General features: G+C 22.4%; 1 protein-coding gene across 2 annotated transcripts in view; it reads right to left on the bottom strand.

Annotated features, from left to right (window-relative positions):
* Positions 1 to 9037: 9037 nt before the first annotated feature.
* LOC112595666 (alpha-tocopherol transfer protein-like) overlaps positions 9038 to 23248 on the bottom strand; it is a 31641-nt gene continuing 17430 nt past the window's right edge. For both annotated transcript variants that reach the window (XM_025340949.1, XM_025340950.1), the window contains exons 3-8: positions 19489 to 19589; positions 18264 to 18417; positions 17210 to 17403; positions 14913 to 15023; positions 9249 to 9399; positions 9038 to 9180 (exon numbers count right to left, since the gene is read on the bottom strand). In XM_025340949.1, the coding sequence (XP_025196734.1) occupies positions 9146 to 9180; positions 9249 to 9399; positions 14913 to 15023; positions 17210 to 17403; positions 18264 to 18417; positions 19489 to 19589 (746 nt within the window). In that variant the 3' untranslated portion in view covers positions 9038 to 9145. The remainder of the gene's footprint in view (positions 9181 to 9248; positions 9400 to 14912; positions 15024 to 17209; positions 17404 to 18263; positions 18418 to 19488; positions 19590 to 23248) is intronic.

The raw sequence follows: 23248 nt of genomic DNA on the forward strand, positions 1-23248 counted from the left end.
GATTATAGAATATATTATTGGTAGATTCGTGTATAAACCAACGATTACATAAATGGACCGCGTTCATCGTAAATTATAATTTTCTCGTAGGAACATGGTAGTGTAGGCGACCGTAATGAAGTTTTAAAATAACCTTCAGGTGAAAATCCTGCTTAAGTGGAAACAATCAATTCAATAGAGTACACAATACAGTAGTTTAACTAAAATCCAAAATTAAGAATAATAAATTATGAACAAACCTGTCGTAAAGTAATAAAGTAAAATGTTTGAAAATAGTAAAAGTACCTAGCCCTAAATAAAGTGTAAAATGTATTAATCATTGCTGGTAATGAAAATAAAATACTAAAGTATTATCATTAACAATAGATATTGTATAAACATATTGAGTTAATGTAGTATATTTATATTATATGATTAAAGTTATATAGTTATTTTTATATTTTTATTTATTGTTCGTACTTCCTTTTAAATTTAAACCAGATTTTTATATGTGAAATAATCATGGTAAACAATTCGTTTTATAATGAGATTGTTGAAAATTGCAAACATTATATGTGGTTAAAACAAATACACAAATACATGTATTTTTTTTTTTTTTTAAATTGAAATAATTTTAAACAATGTTTGCAACCACATTGTTTATTTAGTTAATAATTGTTAATACTCTACAAGTATTATTAAATAATTCAAAATAAATCTATGTAATGGATTTTATAATGAAAAAAACTATTTTAATAAATAATAATTATTATAATGTTTTAATAAAGATAAATTATAAACATGTATCGTGCGTGTAGTACCATATTATTTTTTAATACTGGCAGTGAGGGTACAATGCATTTGGAAGTGACGTCTTGACATTTACAACTAAGATAATATAATAAGGGTGCGTAACATTCAATAAAAGTCTTGATATTGGAAAGAAATTTAATATTTTCAATTAAATCTGTGCTAGAACTTGTATAAAAATCACATAATCAACAAAATTTGTATTTTAAACTTCAAAGTATAACATTTAACGATACATTTTCCAAACCTCAAAATAAACCCACTCAGGAACATGCTATGTAATACTATGTAGGTACTCACATTATAATATAGTTTAAAATATGAAAACTACTCGCTCACATTAAATAAAAATAATAATACATATTCAACAGTGTATGAGTTTTGGAGTTATATTTTTGATAAAATACATTTTTCTTGTTTTTATTTATAACAAGTCACAATAAAATACATAAAAACTTAATTGTAAAATATAATATAAAATGCGTAATATAATTGTACAAAGCGATAATAAGAAAACAATACTAATTTGAAAATAATGTATTATTAAAATATTAAGGAAATAATAATTAAAGTGTTCTAAAACTTATGCATATAGCATAATATAATTCTGTTGGGAGCTAGAATATTATTACACAATATTATAACATAATTAATTTTTAAATCTGATTCTATAATATTTTTAATTGTAGCCGTTATTGTATGGAGTGTACTATGTTCACACAAACAATATAATTTAAGAAAATCTACCCAGTCAGTTCATATCACTCGTATTTCCTAAATCACGAAGCGTGGTAGTGAAAAACTACTACTATTGCTATATTTTAAGCTTGGACTATTATTACGCTCTAACGATAATTTTTGATGAGTATACCAATAATCAGATAGTTGTAACTATTTTGTCGTACAAATAATTCTTCTATTCTATTCTGCTTTGAATGATTTTCTAGTAAAATTCTTGTGCATTAAAAAATTAGCTTTCAAAAATATTCTATTACAAATCTTTGATCTTTTTAAGATTATGTACTATATGACACTTTTTATGCCATTCTTAAATATCTCTAAAAATGTTTTAAATATTTTTAAAATGTCACAATAATGTTCTGAAATAAACTGAAAAAACATTCAGAATAATCTTTCTGATTTGATAATTATAATCATATTAATATACAAACAACTTTTATACATTCACCTCTTTCCATATAGCCAACTCAAAATAGTGTTCTGCATTGTATGATAAAAAATAAAAAGTCGTTTTACATATTTTTTACTAATAGAATTAGGTATCTTAATTTGCGTATACAAATTAATAATTAAAAGCAATTACTACAAATATACTTTTAGTTATGTATAGTGTAATATTATAGTAAGTATAGAAACTCAGTGGTTGAGTTCGCTGAATAAACATATGAATGGAAATAAATTATTAATTTGTATATGGAATTGAAATATAAACTGAAATATGTTTTCGTTGTATGAATTTCATAATTTTAAATGATATCTATATTCTCGTGAGTCATACAATCAAATTATTTTGTAAACATTTCCATTGAGGCCGTGTTAAGGGAGTGAAATTAGTTTGGAGACTCGATGTTAGCCGGAACAGGAAATGAACGTATTTTTACAAGTATTGTCACAATAAAGTAGTTATTACTATGTATATTGTACACTTCATACTATAACTACATATAACACTAAGCGGCAATTGACTTAGTAGATAATAATAGACAACAAACATCACTTTTTACTTTTTTAATAGTATTTATCATAAAATATATTTATAATAGTTTAACTAATTTATTATTATTGTTAATTCACAAACATCAGCCAGAAAAATAAATTGAAAATGTATTATCTATAGTCAAATTTTAATTACTGTGAATAACAACTTAGTTCTTAGCGTATTATGTAATATCTGAAACTTAAAAATTATTTAACTCCACTTGAATGATCTAAATTGTAAAATTAATACTGTTAAGTAACAATAAATTACTAATAACAAAACTTTAAAGTTTGCTTATTGTGAAATGAATTTTACAACATTAGATAAGTAAAATTAATAAAACAAAATTTTAAAATGTAGTTTAGAATTTTTAGCACCTGAAATATTATAATAAATCAAAATACCAAACTTATTGCACAATTTTTTTTTAACTTTTAATTGGGCCTCTTGCACACACATGGTTGACCGGTAACAAGTAGTATTCCTAAGTATACAAGAAACTTTTGCACAGTAGTATAAACGGCTGTAGTTATGAGATTTTTGAAGTAATACTATTTAATCCAATTATCACATAGTGTCTGGAAATAAAAAAATAAAAGTAATTTCACTTGAAATCTTCACAACGTTCAATGTAATTAATTTCATGCTTTCTCAAAGTTTAATGGTTGGAAAATTAAATAAGTCGAGCTTATATTTAATGTCTTCTCTGTAATTAAACATTATAAGTGGCATTGGACATTGTACAAGGTTTTTAAAAAAAACTTATTATTCAAATAATAATAGTAAATGCTACGTATTTTTAAATGTAGTTGGTATAACTGGTCAGAAAATACATTTTCTTCTCAGGTCCTTTTTCACACGGAAATTAGCTGTAAAGTTGTACTGATATAATCAAAATCATTGTAATGTCAAAATATAAAATATTTATATATGTAATGAATACGTATATATAATATAATATATATATATATATATAATATTGTACTAGACCGTTAAAAATAAATCATTGTAACTAGATGATGTTATATAGTTATTTCATGGTTTATTAATTTTATATTTCAAGAAAATAAATCTTACTTTACAATGAAACGTATGTTAACATAGTATTGTTTTTTATAAAATAAATTACCTTTTAATACATAAAATGTCAGTGTTTTATTCAATTATGTACATTAAAAGCTTAATTATATTAGTATTGATAGATACATTATATCCTCACACATTTTTATAAAAGACCCTATGACGCATTATTATAAATACAATGACTAATATTGTGATATTTTTCAAAGCGAAAACCCTAAATATTAAACTTCCATATTATGTATTTTATTTTAAAGAAGGGAAAACTTATTTTTGAAACTTGTGGGTTTTCGTGATATGTCTATAATTTCTTCATGTAATATGATATCGTATACCAGGGTAGTTTCTTAAGCCTATTCATTTCTTAGTATCCCTTTATGTATTGTTTGTCTATTTGTTTTTTTTCTGAGATTTGTATAAAAATTATTATATATGATAATAAAAATATGGTTATATGATATTATCTTTTCAGATAAGTAATTTTAATGTACCTACTCAATTTTATTTTCTATTTAAAAAAATTAAATTTGTATCAACTATTACATACTCGTAATATGATATACAAAAAAAATTATGTTATTTGAAACTTTATAACTTGACATTATCGGTAAGTAATCAGTAATCACTAATAAAAGATTTTTTTGCAAATTTTATTAAACACACAGTTTAAAAAAAAAAAAAAAATGATTTGTTTATTTTCGAGGAATTATTTTATAATTCAAATTGAAAACATAATTATTTACATATGAAATTATCTAAACTATAATAATATAATAGGTAATTGTCATTAAAATACATTTAAATAAATTTTGAATTAAAAATTTATTATACTCCAATATACTATCAGTAAAATAACAAACTAAAAATAGAGTAAAATTTTTTATAAAATTCATATTGGATCGACCAATAAATGTTTCTGTAAATAACTACTTCAATTTTTGGTATTGTATTTTCTAACTAAAATAAAATACAATTATTACAAACTGAATAAATTCCTATACTAACATAGTGTAGATACCTCAACAAATTGTATAACACATTTAAATTTATTTTGAAAAATATTGATATAGAATAAAACTCAATTCTAAAATATAGTATTTTGTACGTCTTCGATATCTTATAATATATTACACTTTGTATATTTAATTCATGAATACGAGCGTAAAACTTCGTTTTCATACATTCTACCAAATTATTGAGTTACTTTAATGCTGTAATAATGCTCTTTTACGACCTAAAGCACAATTTCTCTTGTTAATATTATATAATAACAATATATGTGAAGTGTTTTACAATTATAATTTATCTAATATATTATTATGTTGTTTAAAACATAAAATTAAAAAGTTATTATATTTTCTTGATTTAATTAAATTTTCATAAAATATAATTGTCACCTATGAAAATTAATTATATTATATTCTAATATACCTAGGTTCGAATTAATTTATTATATACTTCGCATTAATTTAGGTAATACATTTTTAAACAAGTATTAAACAATTTTAAATAATAAATGTAAATAATTTTTGAACAATTATTTTTTTCTGAAAAACTGTATGATTTACAACAAAATCATACTTTTTAAATATTATTTTATATGTAGTAAACAAAAACTAATACCAACTATTGATGTTTTTGTTAATGATCATTTTTTTTCGTTTTATATTTTCATTATTAAAGTATTAATATTCAGATTATCAAATAATACATAAACAATATAACATTAATTTTTTATTATTTGGTACAGACAATTTCTAATAAGAAAATCTAATTAATTTCTAACATTGCGAAATAAATAAAAAATAAAACAATAACAGGGAATCGGTATAATAATGTGTAGTAGCTAATAGATTCCTTGAGTAGGTCATTAAAATAGACGTTAATTTTCTATGAAAAAAAAATAATTCAGCGCGATGAAAATGGGTGTATCATCACATATTTCTAAGAATAGTTTATATTTAATACTATATGTTTATTTCTATTTCAATTTATTTTTGTTAAGTTGAACTAATTGTTGTTAAAAATACCACATACTTAACATATTATACAAGAGGTCAGCAATAGGTGGCCTGTAGAGGGAAAATAACTGGACCGCAAAAAGTTTTTTCTTTGATTGCTGCTTTGCCGCAATATTTGATCTATTTTATGATGTATTTATAGATTTCAATAGTGTTAATCGCTTATCACTATTTACAATAATAGTTACTATAACACGATAAGTATTTACTAATATTTAAGTTTTTACTAACCCTGGAAATTTTTTTTCAAATTTTCTGGATCACCATAGAATTTTATTGCCAACCCTTGTATATACATTAATATTAACGTATCATAAAATGGTATAAAATTGTTTATGGCATTAATATCATGAAACGAATTAGCACATTTTGAGAATATTTTTGTGAATACAAAGTTACAATATAAGTAATAAACTAATAAGTAACAAGTTTCTATAATAAACTTTTTGTTTAACTTTTAACTAGAACAAAATAACTTTAATCTTTTGACAAAAAATATAATTTTTATTCTTTGTTTAAAAATGTCATGAAAATTATTACTCTTAAAAAAATAAACTATTTTTTTTTTTAGTATTGTATTGATATTATACTTGTTTATAATTTTTAAAATAATAATTTCCAAGTAATTTTGTATTTGATTATCAATATTTTTGATCGAAAAAAAATTGTAAACATTTTAATTTTAGGTCTTACTTTGAACTATACATTCCAAAACAAATTGTTTTAAAATAATTTATATTATAATAATTGATATATTTTTAATTTAATTATAGAATTTTAAATATCCATCTTATATTATAAATTTGTTTTGAACATCTATAATATAAACATATTATATTTGTATATAATATATATTTATATAAACCGGGGACTCAAAAAAAAAACTTTTTTTAATAGTTGGCTAGGAGGAAATACATTTTTGAAACGTTTGCTTTTAACGATGAAATTCATAAAAATGAGTTATGACATTTCTAACATGAATAATGCGAAATCAGAGCTAACTGGTTAATGAATCGAAATTATAAGTCATACAAAACTCTTAATTTATTACTAAATTTACATTCAGTACATACTTACATATTTGAGCCATAAGTAGCATCTTTAAATACTAATAACTCGGATAATTTACATCCTAAAATTAAACAAATCAGCATCAAATATTATGTAAATAATTCCAAACAGCTTGACAACCACTTAAATCCTTTATTAAATATCCTCTCCTTGAAACAAACCGACCTTGAAAGAAACTCATGCGAGAACTTATATCTCTTAAAATAGGAACTCATTTTAGGGATACCACAAATGTGTGCCTTTAATTCTCCTTTATAATTATTATTGTCAATATTGAAACTTTTTACATTGTTTAAAAAAAAATGTCAAAAAAAGTTATACTTGTATAATATAGCAGTGAGTTTTTGCTTATAAATGTTCTAATATTAATGAATTAATTATGATTCTTTTAAAATTAATTAAATTATCGTGCTTAATATGTGTAATTTTATAAGTGAAAATTTAAACACATACTATGGACAAACATTGATGTATTTAAAATAATAGTTAAAATGTGAGATGGGATTTCACTGGTGGTCTTAAAAATGAAAATGTATATTTTATTATTGCTTCAGTATTATTATTAAATTTCGTGTATAAGCACCATCGAAGCAGATGATGGTAAAATTTAGCCTATCATAAAAATCATTGTGTTCTATCAATCATATTTCACTACTAACTACTCACATAAATAAAATAATTCGTACGATAAAATTGGACCTGATAATAATAATTCCGGCTATAACTATAGGCAATTCTAACCGCTAGTGTTTGTTTGTTAGTATCCTAATAGGTCAGATACGAGATTAATCGTTTTCATATTATTTCGTTAATATATTTATCTTCATTTTTATAATTACTTATTGATTTTTTCTCCAATTAAAACAAAAATAAAAAAAAATAAAAAAAATATTTAAAATGTGGGTTTTAATTTTCCCGTGATGTGGTTATATTATCCACATAACTACTATACGACATACCTACATCAATGAAATTCGAATAAACTAATACATTATTCGTCACGTATTTTTATGCAGTAAGAATTATAATACGGAGCGCGGTTAATCCTATGTCATACATGAGATATTATGAGTATGGATAAACATACTCGCAATGACTATTATTCTGTTTAAATTGATGTTTGTTGTATTTTACTTGTAATCTAAAATATCGAATTTAATCCCTTATTTGACATATGATCGATGTATTTATCACTATATAATAAATACCATATGCATACATACAATCTACACAGATAAAACATTATAATATAACTTATAACTTGTTTGGTTTGGTTTGAAGAATACAAGTATAGTGTTTTTCAATGGATTAAATTACTTGTAGTTTTTATATTATTCGTTTAACCTAAAAATTACCTAAACACAATTAGAAGAGTACGCTAAATTTATTATTTCAAAACAATATTTACTTAATAGTTGCACAAGGTAGATAAGTACATTGGAAAAGACTCATGTTATCATGTTCGGCAAACATTTATCTAATATAAAAGTCTATATATGCATTATAAATTATCTGAGTGTTAATGTAAATATAAGGGAACCCCTTTTTTTATCATTATAAATTATTATGAATTCAACGTGTAATTATAGTATGAAAATGTGGATATTAGTTTTTCAATAATTTGTGCTCATTGTTCTAACATATTTATGAGTTCATAAAAATTACGTTAATTATTTTTAAATATATATGCATATATAAAAGTGTATACTATGTATCTCTATAGTTACACGATAATTTATTTTTGAGATTATAATAATTTGCTCAAACTGAACACCTACATTACTAATATATGCCGATTAAATTGCATTGTTAATAAATATTAGTTATTTACAATAACTTTTTTTTATGACACTTGATGTATGCATAATATTCTTCAAATAATCTAAGCAAGTACAAAATACGTAACTATTATTGGAGATTAAATTTTGTATTAAATGCGCTTCAGAGAGTCAACCATAAGTTTACTTTATTTAACAGCTCAATATATATATTCTTAAAAAATCATAAGCACTTACAAATTATTGTAAATTAATAAAATTTTTATTATATTAATATAAAATGTAAGTCATAACAATTGTATTAAATAGGTTTAAAAAAAAAAAAAAAACATAGGAGAAATACATTTAAGTTTTTATTATTTAATTATAATGTAATTAAATTTTAAATTGATATTCTTATACTTCATTGCAGTATGATTAAATACTATGTAATCATATTATAAATATTTCACACAGTCAAAACAAATAATCATCAATCAAATAATTTGATTTAATACAATAATTTGTGTTGAAAGTAGCTATAGTATTATAAATACATTTGAATAAAATAATAAATACATTTAAATATTATTATTTTTGGTCAATATCCCAATAAAAAATAATTAAAATCTACATTTATATCGTACGTAGTATTAAATAACAAAAAACACAATTCTAGGCTACTGAATTTCATAACATATTGCGGATTATTTCTTCTTTTTGTAGCCAAATCCATTTGTCACTAAAATAGATAAAAAGACCACTTAAGTTGTTAAGATTAAATAATTAATTATTTTTATTACGTCATACCTTTATAGTTTTCTTCGTAATAACACAGTAAATTCCATAATTCTATGCCTTGGTCGGTTTCTATCTCCATGAGACCACCGTATTTAGTTGGTAAGCATTTGGCATCCAGATGTGCTAATAATGATGTATGATCATAACCATGAAAAAGCATCTGAAACATTTTACAACAATTATGGAATACAATTTTCCGAAACTTGTATTTAAAACCATGGTTTAAAAAATCATTTATTGTTATTCATATATTATGCCAGGAATTAAATATTTCCTACAATTTAAAGACAATGTATGCTCTACCTAGAATCCTGCGGATAATGTAAATTTAATTAAATAGTTATAAAAAAACGAATAAACATATTATATTGAACATTGGAAAGCACGATAAAAATAATAATACTGTTAGAATTATAAAATTTAGGTGAATTTCTATCTGTGTAAAACTTTGTGTAAGCGTAAGTCACATAAGTGTATAGTTACAAAATTTCTAAATGACTTTAAACATATTAATAGTAGTTTGTGTAAAAAAAAATCTTAAAAAATGTCTTAGTGTTTCATTCGATTCAAGTTTACAGGTTATTTTCATCGCTTAATTTATTAGTGATAATAGCTGTATACAAAATGCAGTACCTATTAGGTTTTCTTAAAATAATATGTTAATTTTTTTTTATACAATTTATATTATATATTGAGATTAAATACGAATCTGTTTTATGAAATTTTATTTATTTATCTAATTTATCAGCTTTGCCACATTTTAGTGTTATTGAATACAATGTAAACTTTTATTCAATTTCGTTACTAATATCAGACATTTTTTACGATACCTGATTTATAATTTTACTCATAACATATATAAAATTTAATGATATTTTATATATAATACAGTTAAATAACTAAATATCTGAATAAAATAAGTACAAAAAGTATACATATACAGTAAACATTATTATGTTCTAAATAAGGTACATTTGGTCCTTCTTAAATTTAATATCATAAATACATTTTTTTTTTTTTTTTATCAAATTCGAGATACCTTAAGAGGAAATTAATATGGTACACTTTGAATATTAATTAAGCTTAAAAAAATTATAATAATAAGGTTAAAATACGTAAATTAGTTAAACAAAAACGTTTCCAGTATATTTGAATATAGCCATATGAAAATGCAGGTTTATCAATGAAAAAGTCTATGTAATGATATTATGCTAATTTTAATTAAACCTCGTTAATCGGTTCTGAGTTTCTAACGAAATCGATGAACTATTTTTATTATTTATCATACAAGACCAACTAAGTAAAAAAGTTCTACTTTTCTGATAAGAGTTTATAAATATTAAAATATTAGGTAGTAAATATTCCATTCATTTTGGTTTAAATTTATTGTTGATAAAACAATCACTTTGTATAGATTCATAACTTTTTATGGACATATTTTTTTTTTTTATATATATATACCAAATATTTATTAAAAAATAAATTTAAATAGTGGTAATAAAGGAGAGACAATAATAATATTGTTTGTATTTATTTAACTACTTAATTAAAATTAAATAATAATGGTTAATAGATTTTCGTCATTTATAAACTCGTTTGTATATTTCAAAAAGATGCAATTTTTATAAATTAATCTAAAGATGTTTTACCTGAAATAGAAATTATGAATAAAAAAAAGGGGGGAAATACATTTATGATCGTGGTAATGTACAATAGGTGTAAATTATTATAAATTTAATCTTATTTTTTTTTTTTTAATTCCATTAATATTACTTTTAATTTTATTTTCAAGTTTTTCAAGAAAAATTTTTTATCAGAATTTATAATATATATATATATATATATAAATATTTCAAAAAAAAAAAGTCAAAAAACTATAAAAGTATTATTTATATTATTATTATTATTATTATTATTTTGAAAAATAATAGTTTTTTTTTTTTTTTTTTTTTTGATTTTGATCTTTCAAAAGTACCAAGTAATTTTACTTCACACCAGGTATTGAAGTTAAAAATAAAAGATTTTTTTCTATTATAAAGTGTATGCACATACAAAAATAAAAATATAAATGCTCTGTATTATATTTAAAATAAATTAAACCAATTAAAGTGAATAATATTATAAAGTTCCATATAAAAATATTATAAGAAAAATAATAGGTAGGTTTATGGTTTGGATAAAATATACTTTTATGTGTAAACATAGAATAGAAATAAATATTTTATTTTTTCAAAGTCTTTTATTCGTTTATTCAATAGAAATATTACACAATTAAATTTGACTTTTGTGTTGATATATTGTACTCAAAATACATACTTACTATACTTACGCAAGTAGTTCATTAAGCTGATAACTGTAGTGAGAGAAGCTGAAACTCCATTAGGTATTTTATAACAACACAAGGAGGCTCCCAGGACCTTACTAGTACTTAAATATTATTTCAAAAATATATGTATCGTTTGTTATTTATTAATTGTGTAATATTTATTAACCTTTAAAATACTTACTGACATATTACATATCATCTAATTATAAGTGGTTTATTATTTTTTTCAAAACTAGAGTATTTAATTTTATATTTTGCGCATTTTTTGTATCTGTATTTTTATTTTACATAAAAGACTATTCACTTACAAAACGCAACGGTTCTTTCTAAAATACTATAACAAATAACTTCTTTGTATATAACATTCTCTGGCTACTTTGCACAACGCTTATAGCATTTGTGTGCAGTGAGATGAAGACAAAGCTAGTATTTTTTGTATCACCTTATTGATACTTTCCAACTATAAAACACCATTCTTATTTCGAATAAAAAGTAACTTAGTTGAACTCAAAAAAATATACTTCTTTCTAGCTCAAGTCCAATATACATTATACAATATCAAAATTCCAATAGAAAAAGTTTCTAGTGTACTTCTTAATAACTCCAAAAATATTCCACCAACTCCCAAAAAATATTGAATTATATTTTTAATATGCACATTAATTGTATTACAACTCAATAAATTCAATACTTGGATTATCTTATTATTCTATACTAGATATAAAAATTTAATACCGTCAATCGCTTTCTTTTACCAAAACAATGCATTAGTCTATTTATCACCATATGAGCATATTAGTCTAATTTCAATCTTGTCATTAATGTTTGAAAAAATCCTAATATAAAGGTACTAAGTATCGTAACAAAAAAAAAAAAAAAAATAAAGTCTTTACGGATTTAAAATATAGTTTTCAAATTAAAAATTCTACACGATCTATCAAATTCAACATACAGTTAACAAAATATCTTTTGAAGAACAATAATACTGTATTAACATCTTCTTAGATGTTTCCCAAATGTTTAACCGTATTTTATACGCTAGCCTCTTGTTTAAATTGAAACTCATTCTACCACTTATCAATAAATCTTATCCTTAAATCTTATTTGGAAGATCGTTCTTATAAGTTTATTATGACTCATTCACTTCTTTACCGAAAACAATTAATACAGTTACCCCTCCTTTTTTGTTTAATGTCTTCAATATAACCTACTCGCTCTACCTATTACTTTTATTTGTAAATGATTAAGCTATAACAGATAATTATAATTATGATATTTGCATTGCTTCCTTGCACATTCATTAATATCTTATCTTATTTGAAAAATATTAAACGGAGTTAGATTCAGTTTGAACACAGACTTCAAAATACCATCTATCAAAAACAACATCAAGAACTTACGAGTAAGCTTCTACAGTTATTTACACTAAGCAAGCGGTAGAACACTTCGGGTTGATCGTCCGTCCTAACAAACACAGACTCTAAAGTTAACTTCCCAACCATATTTTAAATCAGCTCATTTAACTTAATCTATAATTTTAAATATAATTTAAATTTTATTGAATTATAAAATATGTAACATAACTGTATTATTATTGTAGGTACTCTGTTAAATTTAAAACCTAGTAATCGTAGGTAGATACTATATAATATAACCAATGTAATCTGATGTTGTGAAATGTTAAAAAATCGCAAATATCTATTCTTAAGTTTAGAATCTTTAGGTAATTTAATATTAGGAATACTGTAAAGAAATATAAAAAAAACATAAACATAAAAAATTAAATGGTGATATTTAAATATTAAAAAGTTGTTTTACTAATTTTGAAATTCCTCTAATAGGTGGATTTTTCATTTAGTAAATCATTTCATTTATTTTTCATAAACATTATGTCATCATCACATTTGTTTGTTGTTCAATAATTAATTATAAACAGATTGAGAAATAAAAATTAAACAAAAAAAAAAAAAAAAAATTAATAGGCATAAACACGCATAGCCTTAATAAAGAAGTATAAATGTTTTTTTTATTATTACGGGTTGGTTTTTAAACTTTTTATCCAGTTTTTTTTTAATTTATAGACAATGTCATGGAGCAAGTTAAGTTATAGACTTTCTTTTTAATATTTTTATAAATAATAAAGATAAAATTAATTAATTATAAATCGACCACATTTCCTAGCAAAATCTAGAAATTGAATTAACAAACTCGGTAGCTGTTTGTGTAATATTTGCACCAAACAAATAAATTATCATATTTATTCATGGAAGTTATATTTTTATTTTTAAAAAAAATATTACTAGTCGTGTATTTTTTTTATACTTATTATTGGTTTATTTTTATCATATAATTATTTTTTCATTGTTATATTTTTTTATTACATGAACTTATTTAAAAAAAATCTGCTAAAAATATTTGTTTATTAGCTTTTTTATCATGATAAATTAATTAATGACTTTTATTAGACTATGAATTAAAATAAATATAAGAGAGACACATCAATGTAGCACAATATTTTATATTTATTCATTTTTTCCCTTGTGAAGTTAAAGTATATAGCTAGTATTATTATTATGTGTGTATATAATTTAAATACCTATATTATTATGCCTTTTTAATTTATAGAACGATTAGTCGATAATTATTGTTGATCATTTATTGTAATGTTATATTTTATTACAGTTTTGACTTAATTTGTGTTATTGATGTGTTTATTGAGAATTTTTAATTTGATTATTTTTTTAAGTGCTTTATAAACAAACATTTTAAAATGCATCAAACTACAGGTCTCTACATGTGTTTATAAACTATTAATAACCGTTGTTTATAACTATATATAAGTACCTACTGTTTAATTTTATATTCAATAACTGGAAAGAAATTTTTATAGAAAATGGCATTTAGATAAGCGTACCTAGCAATTTTAATGCATTTCGAGTGCATCTTCATTAAAGTCGAGTTTAACAAAAAATTATACTACTGGTGTTCATTTTATACAATAGTAATCCGATTATTTTTTTAACGCTATACATGTTAAAAAATTCAAATTAATAAATTTAACTCGTTATATTATATTATAAATTATTAAAATTTAGTAGTTACGTCTTGCATGGCTACATATTATGATTAAAATTATGTAGAAATATGGTATAAGTAATTTTTTTTTTTTTTTTTAATATAATATTTTTTGGACAAATTAATTATTTAGATAAATGTACGAGTACTTTGTTCATTAAATGTACAAATATAAATTATATACCGAAATGTTTTAATTTTTTAATAATTTGGATAAGTTATTTATACATTTTATTTTTACCGACAAATTATTTAAAATTGTTTATACATACTCGATTTCTCAATTTCTCTTGTATAAATGGTTTGAATACAGCAAACACCATGTTGAATATATACGGTTGATTTACAATGTGAACTTCTTTCAGTCTTGCTGGCATTGCATACTGAAACACAATATTTTAATAAATTAGTTAATTATATAATATAAAAATATATAAAGTGAAAATAAATATTATTTGTATCACTTAAATTAGATAATAATTATTAGTATATGCTTACTAATAATATTAATGAAATTTCTATTAACTCTCTTAAAACCTGTACATTAAATATTGTAAAGAAAAAAATTTTACAAAGCGTTGATTATAACATATTATATATATATATGTTTTACCAATTAAACACCTTAAAGTTAATTTTTAATTTTATGTTATTTGTTTTTTTTTTCTCAGATTATTTATTATTATTATTTTTTTTTTTTTTTTGTAAATACCTACAAATTAAAAAAATTTAATTTTTTTTTTGATCTTTGAAACCAATTTGTTAGTATAATATAAGAAATAAAAAAATCACTTTAAAAATTGTTAAATAAAAATTATTGATATTGACCTTTATATTAATTTATTTTAGTATGGGTCAATAATTGAATGATAAAAATATAGGATTGATACAAACAACTAATTATTATATTATATTTTTTTTTTTTACTTTTCTTAGTATTTTTAAAAATAAATGTAATAATTAACAATTTAGTTTATATTAGTTTTTAAATTATTATTATTATTATTATTTTACTAAGTAATGTGTGTCGCTTATATATGTATGAATAGAAATTATTTATATAATATATAATGTTATAATGTGTTAATATGGATATAACTATGAAATTTTTTTTTTTTTGAATAATTTGAGATATTATTTACAACTTTGTAGAATACTATATAATATTTAAACTATATTTTTAGATAAATTAAAATAATTTTTTTCAAATTTAATTATGTTTATGTTATTTATTTATTTTTGTTTTATACTACCTTCGAATGAATGCATAAAATATTTGAATTAAGAAAAACAAATTATATTGTTATTTTTTTTTAAGACTTTAATCGAGAAATTATAAAATATATTATTACGAATAACAATAATCTAGAATAAAATGTTATTGCTTGAATATTATAATCTTGTCTAGGATTCTTGTAGATAATATAATACAGTTTATCATTCTAACAAAATAATGATTTTAAAAATGTATTATTATTTATTTAACTGAAGCCGTATAACTACTTATAATTCAAAGTAATTGTACCGTTATATGTGTTTATTTTTATATTTAGTTTTAGCATATTAACAATATTATATTATATTATACGAATTATTTTCTTCAGAATGACTTAAGAATGAATAAATAATGTTATAGTAGTGAGAAAACTTGTCCAAATTATTTTCATGCATTGTTTGTATAATGAAATGGGACCATTAAATTTTATAGTCTTATTAGATTCAATTACAAAATAAAAGAACCAAAACAAACTAAACAGTTTTATTCTTAATTGCTTAATTATTTAACCTAAAAGAATCGGATATTTTTATGCTTCTGGTTATGATGATAAGTATAAATGTATCGTGTTGGAAATTTAACATATTTTACAAATACTATTATTTTTGATCATTGCATTGTGTTATGTAAAAACCACTTTAGTATTGCAAACATTTTAATTGAACGATTTTTGTAGTAATTAATTAATCAAATTCTTCAATATGAATAACACAGTTTACATAGGTATTTACCTCTTATAGTATTATGTAGTTTTAGCACTAAGTTATAATGAATGGCATGTTAAGATAAGTTTTTGAGACTTTATCTTAATAAGTTTTCGGAAAAGTGGACAAAAAAATAAATATCATTGACTTACCACGGTAAAATATTCCTTAAAATAAAAATGTGTTTTTATTATTAATGTGTATTTAAAAAAAATAACAGGCACCAATAAATATTTGTTAAAACATTAAAGTTAGTTATAAGTTGATAATCCATATGATTATTGCATATGCTATTTAAATAAAAAGGTTTTTGTATATAAAAACTCATAAAATTTTTTATATTATGTTTAACATCAAATTGAACGTGTTTATTTTTTACACATTTATAAAAAAAACAAAACTAAAATATATGAGAAATGTATGGTTTTAAACTAAAAAAATTTCAGTACCAAAACTAATATTTTGTGAATTATAATCAACATATCGCTATAAAACGGATCAAATTATTTTTAAATTAATTGGTTACGTATAATTACAATCACAAGCGCTCAATTGTGCAATGCAATGAGAATAAAACACTCGTTCTCACCTGTATCCAGTCCAAAACCATTTTAGCGAAATTTGGTGTGAATTGCCACACGTGGTTAATAGTTAGACCAGCAAAATCTACCAACAGCACAGTGCCTGACACTTGAGTTCTAGGCTCGAGGATAGCCGCTTCCATCACCAGCTCAATGCCCCGAAAGATCTCTGTCAGTGAGCAATTTTTAATTTTCCATCTCTCTATAGAAATGCATACAATCAATCCAAAATAAATAAATTTCAGAACACAAGACTCTGTGTTAAATTAAATTACATAACATAATATGGGTAAAAAATAGAATAAGTATAAATTTAGTAAATCGTAATTTATTCATTGCTATGAAAAAGACAAAAATAAAATAAAATTTACACTAAGCAGCGCTAACCTTATTTTTTTGTACTTTATATTTTATACGAGTTTCCTGTATAAATGAATACCAAAATTTGTTATGTCAACACAATTTTAACAAAAAAAGAAACATTGATTACTACACAAGCTTTATAAACGTTCCAATAGCAAATCAGTGTGTAATGTTATGTTAATATGTAATATATTATTATTCATGTTCGCATCAACGTACACAAATTATATTTAAGTATCTACTTCTAATTAACTTTCGTATTAATAGTTAAAAAATTATAAGGTTGGATTTAACTAATTATTGTTTACAGATACATCCAATAAGTTAATTTGATACTCCAAAATGTATTTTAACTATTTTTTTTATATTAAATTAAAAATATGAATACGACTTATTCGTAAAATAAAATTGGCGCGAGTAACTGGACCAATAAAAACTAGTACATAAACTGAAACCCCAATTTAGACATGCATTTATTGTTTTTAATTTTTGGTTTAAAATACTGAAATATCCAGCTTTGTGAACTATCTATTCTGAATCATGGCCTCTAGGGATATATTACTATGTCACTTTACAATACGTATTTATTTGTATTTATACGTTTTAATTGATGTTTGTTGGTCATTGTTGAATAACTTTACTTCCCAATGAGATTAATAATATGTTTTTAAAACAAATATAATAATTATTTAGACGTACGTCCACATTCTGTGATTAATATTCGTCTTCCATGTTGATCACGTGATGGTAAGACTGTAAGAATATTTTGCTCAAAGACGTTTTTTTCTAAGCTTGGAAGCAAGTCATTGCAATACTTTGGATTTTTCTGTCGTAATTTGTACAAAAATTTCACCTAAAAAATAATTTACGGTTTAAATTTTAGTAAAATTATAAATTTACAAATAAAAATATTATAAAATAATGTAATGAAATTATGCTAATAATTTACTTGAGTGTATTATATATGAGTACCTATATAAAGTAATTTTAACCTTAATTTAAAAAAAATTAATATTACTATAACTAAAAGCGATAGTAAATAAATATAAAGTTAAATGAATCATATAATAATTTGTTAAATGTCCTTCAAATTCAACAAATCCAAATTTAAAAAATTCAAAATTGTGAATTCATCTTTGTTGTACATAATTGAAGAGCTCGGAATTATTCAACTTTTTAAAATAGCTCATGGCTGATAAAACACGATTTATTTTTAGGATTAATCAGTACTAAAATTATTAAGAATATCATTTTTAATTATCAAAATCATGATAAATAATAATGTGAACTTAAAATGCAGTTAACTTTTTTTTTATCTTTAGATATAATTAATTCAAAGTTATAGACCTTATAGATATATCTGGTTTTTACACCCAATATATTGTTTTTCAAAGATATACTAATATAAATCAAATTAAATTTACCAACAATTATAAATTTTGATTTAAATACTTACAAATTGTAACAAAACAATATCTCAAGTTTTAAAATGAGTTATCATAAATTCATAGTTGTCAGGTTATCATGACAAGAATAAAAATAAGATAAATTAAATTCTATAATAAAATATATTTATATTTATCGGATTTAACTGATTATTGCCTAAATATTTGTTTACCCAAATTTATGTAGTTTTATACTAATTCATAAAAAGTGAATTTTCGAAAAAACTAGATTCATCTGGTTGTTTTTCCAAGTTCTTCAATTCCAAGATAAACTCACTCAGTTAGTTTTTAAAACCATGTCTTATAATTTTAAAAATATGCTTAATAAAACTCATTTTAGGAAACACAAATTAATAAATTCAAACAAAAAAATTTAAATCTATTAGTTAATTATGTTTGGTCCTGTATATACTAATATAATGCATAGTAATATTTGTGTATACAATGTTGGTAGGTACATAGAAATCAAATATACTAACTCTTTTAAATGCACTCTCTGGATAGAATTTACAAACTCTCAAGAAAGCCAACAAATACAGTTCTGTAGATTCGTCAGTAGGGAGGTAAAGTTTTTTCTCTTCTGAAACATAAAAACAAAAACAAAAAAATGATTACAGACGTATTACCTAGTATCAGAAATGTATCAAAAATGTCTGAACTAAAATTACTTATAGGTTGTAGAACAGATGTTAAAGCTCTGAAGATTTAAAGCTGAAATAAATGTATAACATCCATCATAACATTATATTATATGGTGTATGATTTCATTAATAACTGCAATAACTATTAAGTACGTTACATAATATTATGTACATGTAAAACAATCCAATATCAACGACAATATTATTATATAATATAATTATATATACTCATAAGGCTGTCTAGATATTTTATTACGACCTATGCAATACACACGGCACAAACATTTGCCATGCGATCGTAACACGATTTATTTGTTTACATTTGTAATTCATTGTATTTATTTACTCATTCATTGTACTGTAACGAATCAGCTCTCTGTATTAGTGTGTAAGATTCCTCTATTCATAACCGGGAAAAAAGTAAAGCTTACAAGTTACAATACACACACGTATTGCGGTGATTTCCCATATTTTATGTGAGCATTTTTATGAAGAGAGCACATTATACGACCAAAAGAATTGTAAAATATATTGTTGTTAAAAATATACGTGCCCTATAGTGGTGTATTGTATTCAATTGTGAACTTAATTTATTTTTAATAATAATAATTTAATACGTATTATACATTGGTACACGTTTTTAAAAATGGTTATAAGAAATAAAATTTTAGGTATTTCAGACAAAAAAAAAAAAAAATCATTTTATATGAGCATAAAAAGCCATGAAAAAATAGCGGTAGAAAAATGTTTACTTAAAAATATTTATGTACATAGGTACAAATATTTACTAAAAATGGACCAGTTAAATGTAATTTAAAATTAAATAAATACTTTAGAAAATTAATAATAGGAGTATACTATAAACTATCAAATATTTTAAAATATATTTTAGTTGCTCGTTTTACCAGCATAATGCAATTAAAAAAAAAGTTATTTGTTTCACTATTTAAAACGTTCGTTTATGCGCTGATGTTTTTTGTATTGAAATCATAAAAAAAGTATGCCAATTAATAAGCTAGTATATTTCATTTAGTAAAACATTACGAATCATAATGACCTAAATTACAAGTTTTTGATTAAATTTGTTTCAATAGTATTTTCCTGTGTTCAATCATTAAAGTTACAGATAATTACCATAAATAAATGGACAATGGTCAAATAATTTTACAAACTTCAATTATTTAAATTTTCGAATATATATATATATTTTTTTTTTAGAACAATAAATCATTTCTATTTATTTCTATCTTATGTTAATTGAAAACTTATAGCTATAAAGTTTCATCCCAAATCGTATTACATAAAATAACATAGAAAAATAAAAAAATAAAATACTTATTTATTATAAACAATTTTTTGTAGATAACATTATTTACTAATTACTATTAATATTAGTAATTCAATACATTACTGATTTCAATTATTGTAATACAGTGTTTATTTGCTACATTATTACGTAACATTTTAAAATGTTGTATTAAAGTATTTTTCAACCAAAATGTACACACCACAAGCTCTTTAAGTCATTAATGAATGTTTATTTTATTGCAATGTCATAAATATCGATAAAATAATATCAACCGTAAAATTGTATTTAAATTCTTGGGTATAACAAGCAATTTATTAATTTATACGTAAATCTACAAAAATAACTGATTTATGTTAAATAAAATGCACGAAAATATTTAATAAATATTAAATATAAATTCAATAAATACACCGACCAAAAATAGGAACTACTTATTCATGTTATCAGAAAACTGAATTTGTTACTACAAATATCTGTATTTTATTTTTATTTTTTTTTTTAATAATATCATTCCCATTCAATTGTGACGACGATAGATTTCCCATTTTATAAACATCTAAAATATAGACTTGCGCGTTCTTTAAAATAACCTCCTCGAAGTCGTTTAATAGGCTATAAAGGAAATATATTTTTCAGATGTATGGCGTACCGAACTGGTAATAAAATCAGCTGTGCAATTTTAGTGCAACATTATGTCAGAACTCACGAATGTTCATTAAAAGTTAACGACATGTTGTTAAACGACCGAACCATCAAAAAATAGTTTTGGCACCATCGAAAACTATTTCATGGAATATGTACGTGTAAAAATCTGATGATAAATTCAATTTACGAGTTAATAATCAGTATAACAGTGTCTCGAAAGAAGATACTTTTAAAACATACTCGCTTTATGTGTATGAAAATAGAGATATTTGGAACAATATAAAATTTAACATTTCCTATGTATGCAACTTATGTACGGTGTTGCGTGTTTATCATATTAAATTTGTATATAATTTATTTATAATATATATAGAAATATTAGCATAAATAAATAGATATTTTATTGATTTTTAAATTGTAACACATGGTCTATTAAGTAAAATCGATAAAAATAACTGCTTTAATATAGAATAAATTACAACAAGTTAAAACAAGAATTTAGTCTCAAAGTCTATAAAATGTATTTATAAATTGTACACTGATTGCAAAGACGAGTTAAGATAATATAATTTAGTTAATTAAAATCATTTTTTTTTTTTTAAATAATAATAATAATTATTATTATTATTAATGAATATTGTAATACGTAATCAATTCACTTTTCTATTGTTGAAACTTATAATTTTAGCAAAAGCTATTTTTAAACATGAATTTTAGTGAAGTTAACTACTGATTAAAATATATATTATTTAAATATTTAGATATTAAACATTTCTAAAATAATAAGAGTATTTAAAGTACTTCCTGAAAGTATAAAAAAACATTATTGTAAAACACCAATACCTATCAATATTCAATATATACCTAATATATTTTATAATCATAAATGAAATAACTTGTGTTTCTTCTTAAGGTAAATTATATTGGTTAAAATTAATTTGGAAAGATTATATTGATGTCATTAAGCAAAAAACTTCTTATTTTATACTGGCAACATTGACAATTTCTGATTTTCTCACCCATGAATAACTCAAATTTATAGTTTATAAGTCATGAACCAACATATTCATGGAATTATACTTTAGGCGTATTACTTCCGAGACAGATTCTTCTGCAGCGCTCCCCTTCCGTGTTGTATTTTTCTTCTATAGTTTTGGTCTGAATAAAGACGTGGGGATACCGATACACTTGTTGTCAAACACACGTAGTAACAATACTTATTATAGAGCGTAGAATTTTAATATTTCATATTTTATTTTTTACAGTGTGACAAGGGATTAAATACTTTTGACATATTTGACGGCATTCATCGCCAGACCACGACTTCGTGTTCCAAAACCATAAAGTAATTTCTCTATATGTACTTTTATATATTTCATACATACATGCAATGTATATTATTATGTTTACACATAATAGTTTATTATATGATACTAAAATTAAAACGGTTACTAAAAAAAAATAAACTTTTTCTGCCAATATACAACTACTGTTAGATTACGTTTTGTAACTGCGGCACAAGTGGGTCGACCGATAACCTGCAGATTGCTTCGGTAACGACACCGTAACCTAATTAACGTTTGCTAGAGAGAAATATACTTTTGTTGATATAATACGTACATTATCAGTAAACCGGTCAATAAA

Source organism: Melanaphis sacchari, unplaced genomic scaffold (assembly GCF_002803265.2).
Source record: "Melanaphis sacchari strain LSU unplaced genomic scaffold, SCAv2.0 Contig28_pilon_pilon, whole genome shotgun sequence".
Taxonomy (NCBI): Eukaryota; Metazoa; Arthropoda; class Insecta; order Hemiptera; family Aphididae; genus Melanaphis; species Melanaphis sacchari.